At 49.1% G+C, this 5,908-nt stretch overlaps 1 protein-coding gene across 1 annotated transcript; it reads right to left on the bottom strand.

The window, feature by feature from the left end:
• Positions 1–1,788: 1,788 nt before the first annotated feature.
• Positions 1,789–3,837, bottom strand: LOC119095826 (uncharacterized). Its single transcript, XM_037218680.1, has 2 exons — positions 3,620–3,837; positions 1,789–2,235 (listed from the first exon to the last, which is right to left on the bottom strand). The coding sequence occupies exons 1-2, from the start codon at positions 3,821–3,823 to the stop codon at positions 2,089–2,091; spliced, it is 351 nt and encodes a 116-aa protein (XP_037074575.1). The 5' UTR covers positions 3,824–3,837; the 3' UTR covers positions 1,789–2,088.
• Positions 3,838–5,908: the final 2,071 nt, after the last annotated feature.

Here is a 5,908-nt window from a genome sequence, read left to right on the forward strand (position 1 = left end):
GGGCGGAGGCGCCGGCGCGGCCCGGCCAGGCTGCCGACGTTGTACCCGCCGAACGTCCGTGCGCTGAGGGGACCCGCTGGTGCGCGGCGGCGGTGGGAGGCTGCTCCGGCAGGGGTCTGACGGGAGGGGATGGGGTGATGCTAGACATCCCTGACAGCGAACAGCGAGACATTCGCCGCTCGGGTCTGCACGTTCTGGAGCCTTGTCTGAGTCGCGCCAGTCCTCACACCTAGGCGACGCTCGGTGCAGGTGGTCAGAGTGAAGTGGCCAGTGTGAGCTGAACACATCGGGACGACCGAATCGGCATTTCACGTTTTGGTGATACATGTTTTCAAGGCGGTCTGCGTTTTGTGATTGCTAATAAGAGGGCTGGTGTGAATCGATCATGTGTCAGAAGTTAAACTCACCTGCCGAGGCGGCATCAGAGCTGTTGAAATAAACTGCTGACCTGGATATATATGGTAGGCATCGACTAGAGGCCAATTGAACAAGTCGGCGTGACAGCAACAATGCGCATTACTTTTATTATCCGACATCCGACATGGTTTTATTGACTTCGGAGGTTTGTGGATAAGCGGAAAGTCAAAACTATTCGTCCGTGGTCCCATATTTGAGGGAGATTCCTTTCGCTGATCACCTGCATTGTCTGTTCCAAAGCATAGCTAACGGTATGAAAACGATGAGACCTTTATACGCCCGATCGAGAACCCGGTGCCACCTTTGCACGAAACGCATTAGTGAGATCGTTTCTCGACGTGACGGGACCTGTAAGGCCTTTTGCCATCTTGCTCTATTTTGCGGAAATAGTGAAAAGTTTGCTCCCAAGAGTTAGCTTTCTGACGCTAGGATGTGCAGAATAACGGACATGTTTTTTACAGTGTTGTTCAACTGACGATGTTGAAACACTTTGTACTGAAGACCTGACGCCATGCTATTGTCACCACGTGGTCTTCTCTTCCACAGCACCATGCTCAGGCAAATATCATACATAAATTTTGCAGTGGTAACGGCAATCAACCCAAAAAAACCTAATTTACCATTCGAATGAGATGACTGGACTGTACACGTACCTACCTACAAAATGTGCTTTGTACAATGGATCTTACAGCTGACAAATCCGGGAAAAGTCGACAGGGGGTAGTCCAACAACGGTGGCAGCTGACCTATCGAGACGCCTTAAAATTTGGATAGATTGTGACCACTGCTTTAACTGCTGTCAGAGCAGGCTGCACTTTCACTGCGATAGGTGAAATTGACGACGATCGAGTTGGATCCACTTCTCAGAGAAGAGGGTCTGCTTTGAAGAGATTCGGAGAGGACTGCGTGCACTGGATGGTATGGGCAGGGCGATGAAACAACGGTTTGCATGCGATCGTTCGGAAGAAACGAGTAGGAAGCGGAGCGAGCATATGGCCAGAACTACGTTTAAAGGGCGAGACGGCTAGATGTTTGGAGTGCCGAAGCAAAGGAATAAGATCAATCACGATGCATGATCAATGCCATGCATGCTATTACTAGTAAAAAAAAATGTGAAACTGAGCATTCACTGGTACGATGCGGCTGTTGTCGTGTGTAGAGACTTTCCCGAGGCCATTTTGCACAACGTAGTCTACATACATTGTTAACAATTATGCGGGTTTCGTGTAAATAGGATTTCACCTCGAAAATGAAAAGTCCGGGTTCGCAGGTATGTGGTATGTTTTTAGTATCGAGCTGTTCCTGCCCGGTGAAAGGTTGAGTGCTAGACCATATTATTCGTTCGGTTGAATTGATAAGATAAAACAACACTAATGCAGACATGCGTTTATTCCTGAGAATTTGTATCACTATACCGCAGTTCATTGCAGCGGCATGTCGACCATAGGTCGCCGAAAACACGACAAAACTGATCCAGCACTCACGGTCAGACTGTTCCAGTACGCGGTCACATGATGCAGAGCAGAGGTCCCCTAACCCTGAGCACAGAGCTCTCCAGCGATATGGGATCACCACCCACGAGAGTAGCGCCAGGGCCGCTTCTCCCAGCCACGCGGAGCCAAGGCAGCCAAACCGGCCTCATCCTTCGAAGCCGAAGCCGCCTGACGCGCCCTATTTCCCGAAGTCGAAGCCGTTAAACGTCTGCTGGTTGGAGTTGGCATTGGTATTGGAGAACTGCTGCTGGCCAAAGATGCCGCTTCCGGCCAGGTTGGTGGCGCTGGCGGAGTTGGAGCTCACGGCGTTGCCGCTGGCCGTGCCCTGCGAAAATCGCGCCCAGTTAGCTTTGGGCCAGACACTTGGTACGACACAGGGACGCGGGTGATAGAGGTGGGCAGATGTTCGGCACGACATAATGTCGCGATTTTAGAGGTGGGCAGGCGCTCGGCACGACGGGGAACATACGACAGGAGAAGGGTAGGCGTTCAGTACCACACAGAGTCATGGCACCAGATCAACACGGTAACTTAAGGGAAAGCAACATCCAAGAGCGTCGGCACGCAAAGCAACATGCTGCAATGGTGTGGCCTGGGGAAAGCGCGCAATACAGCGCCGTAGAAAGGCATTAAATTCGAGTGTTGCTAACCGCGAAATGCATTTTAGAACAAAAGCCGTCATGGCTCCACAGATGTCACACTCAGGACGGAGGGCATTTAAATAAATAATTGCTGTTGCGTTTCTAAACAAAACCTCCGTGTAGTTAAAAAGACGTTAGGTTGACATATCGGCATTTTTAATGCGCATCACAGCAGCACGGACAAAATATGACAGTATACAGCGAGAGGCTGCAAACAACCTTAAGTTTACTATGACAGGCTGCAAACAACCTTAAGTTTACCATGACAGGCTGCAAACAACCTTAAGTTTACCATGAGAGGCTGTATAGTTATATTCACAGGATGACTTGTTTTATCTCTCGTTTACTGGTCAGTGTTCCCTGACAATGCAAGGTCGGTTAATGTCATTGCGTACAATTTTTCATTATAAATATAAAAAACAACTCGTATCTACAAGATGGTACCTTTCATCACACGTTACCTTTCATCACGGAGACTGCATCGCGACAACAAGAACGGATCCGAGGAACTGCAGACTATCACAGGAACTAACCGTGAGCAAACTCCCTCGTTATGAGGTGGAACAAAGCGACAAAGAGGCTATTGCCGAGACGTTATATTACGTCAGATGTGTTACGTGCATACGCAGCCGCATTTTACGTGCACATGACAGTAAAATTTTCGACGCAATGTAGTGTGAGAAACCAACGCCACCAGGGGTGGTGGTCGAAACATGGCTCACGGGGAGGTCGAAAGCCTGTTACTTGGCTGGATTTGCTCCATGGGGAAAAATAATATTTGACATGTAAAGACAACCTTAAGCGCAGTTAGCTCAACCATGCCTGCGGCGTTTCATACATTAAATTGAAATTACACAGAATTGTAAAAAAATTAATCTGAAGCGTAATCCTGCCTAAAAAATATTCTGCCACACGAATGCACCAAGTAAGCGCGATAACTCGGGGTTAGCCCAGTGAAACTGAAGACTTATGCAACCCAACATTAGGTCAATGGTGTTGCACGAAAACCAATGAATTGAAATTGGTGTGGGCGCCCGCAGCGCCTCTGGCGGCCGGTAGCGGACTCACGCCTGCCGACGCGCTCAGCTGGGTGATGCTGGCTCCCTGGTGCGGCCCGGTGCTGACCCCTGACACGATGTTGCTCGAGGCCCCGCCGGTGGCGTGGCTCGGCGGCCGGTGGAACTGTTGCGGCGGGAAGCGGCTGAAGCCGCCGAACTGCGGCCGGCCCGAGGCCAGCGCCACCAAGAGCAACACGGCGACGGCGGAGCGCATGCTGTCGGCCTGCCGGCAGGAGAGACGGCTGTTGGGGCGAGGAGTCCGAAGTCGGCGGAGAGGGAAGTTTCCGGTCCTGAGAAACCCTCAGCCGAGTTTAGTTTGATTACCGTGCAACTTGTCTATGCAAATAATGTCTGTTTAATAAGAGGTATAAAAATGACGGGTCTAAATCTCGCGCGTAACGTGCACAGTGTATAAAGAACATTCCCCTGCCTTTTTCGGAGGGGAGTGAAATAAAGGAGTACCAGCATGGTCCGGGAAAAACGCCTTTTTATAAGGGATGAAATAATTTAAATAGATTGGTGAAGATTTTACTTTACCTAAAAGAACACCCAATTTGATATGCTGCTTTGTGTCAGGTACCAAAGAGAGGGTAACATTAATCCATTTAAATAACATCTCTTTGCTAACAATCGGAGTACGAGTGTCAAATCATCCTCCCATACAGTAGTTGAAATTACAAGATCGGAGGGCATGGGGGAACCTCATGGATCTCTCACACTTGGTGAAAGATCTTTCACAGTTTCACGGAAATTGGACACAATTCGACAAAAACAAAATTATCCGCGCCCGCACACAACTAAAACCACTCTCCAACAAAGCATCTAAGCCATGCGCCGTTCACCACCGTCGGAGGCGACAGCCCGCTGCCCTGGCGCGACACTCCACGCTCCTTACCTGTTCGCGGGTGGGGATACCTCGTCAGTGGGTCTGCTGGTCTCCCCCGACCCCTTTTATGCGTGCTGCCAGCTGACTGCCCCTGGGGCGGCACCCTGTGCGTGGGAATCTACGCAGGAATGCCCGACCCGTTCGCTGGGGCGCAAGTCGCCGCACGTAGCGCAGAGCGCGTGGCAGCTCGCGTCGACCCCGGGACGGAGTTTGAGGCTGCATGAGCGAGTCCCTGTATGGGGCTAATCCCACACGAGGGACTGAACAGCACAGAAATGGTCAATTTTTTCGCCTGCATAATCCTCCGGAGTGTTTTCTCGCAGCTTTGCGTGTGAAGTTAAACCCAATGTTGTAAAATATCAGCCGACACACGCACATTGCTTAAGAGTAGGACTGTAATGATTAAGCAGCGGAGAAGATAGGGACATATAAAAAGTACTAGCTCTACTCGAATATATGTGATTTGTTATGTATGTAGACAGTTATGGCATACTCTCCAGATATTCTCATATACAGCTGTGACACATTCTCACCTGCTGCCTCTACGTTTGCCGTTTTTTACGTAGAGTAAATGCAACTATTGGATATTAGAATGAAATCCATGGGAGTACTCGGCACTAGTTCTACTGCAGAAGTCTTTTTTACCATAGCGTTGTAACCAAAGACTAACTAGGAAAATGACAATATTGAATTTATTTTGGGAAATGGTTAGTGCAAAAGTGCTGCGTTATCCAGACATCATTTTCCCTTCCCATCAAAATCAATTTGGAAAGTTTGTTTTGTACGCTCAACAATTTTTGTGGCTATGTCTTCGTTGCTTGCCACATTTGGACAATATTCCACTTCCTTAGTCTTGTTTAATTGTAGATGGCAATACTAACTTGTGGACACTTTGCAACACAAGTCAGTGGGATATTTTTTAATCCACCAGTACAGTCGGCTTCACATGGCCCAGATTTAAACATCAAAACACTGGGAAGTGGATACGACTAACGACTAACGACCAGCTTCAGTGCAGGCGCTGTGTGGAAGGCGTCAACATTAAGCCAATGAACCACGCTAAGTAGAAAGCGTCCTTATTATCGTCCCCGCACCCCCCCCCCCCCCCCCCCTCTCCCGTTATCTCCGCAGTGGATTATTTCTCTATATTTTGTGCAGCGGCTGATCGTCGTCAACTCTGCAAGGGTGCTTGAATTCATTCATGCGGCACCTAAATGTTATGCAGCGTTCGAACTGTAAACCGTTTGTTTGCTCTCCTCGGGCCATTTTCACATAGGCCGTATGAATTTGTATTATTACGACATGTTTTTGCATCACCGAAAGAGACTTGACCGAAGACATCACCGAAAGACATGACCAAAGACATCACCGAAAATTCATTGTTCTCCAATTCAAGCGTGCTACATTAGCTAA

The sequence above is a fragment of the Pollicipes pollicipes genome, unplaced genomic scaffold, assembly GCF_011947565.3.
Source record: "Pollicipes pollicipes isolate AB1234 unplaced genomic scaffold, Ppol_2.1 Scaffold_4219;HRSCAF=4965_pilon_pilon_pilon, whole genome shotgun sequence".
In the NCBI taxonomy this organism is placed as follows: Eukaryota; Metazoa; Arthropoda; class Thecostraca; order Pollicipedomorpha; family Pollicipedidae; genus Pollicipes; species Pollicipes pollicipes.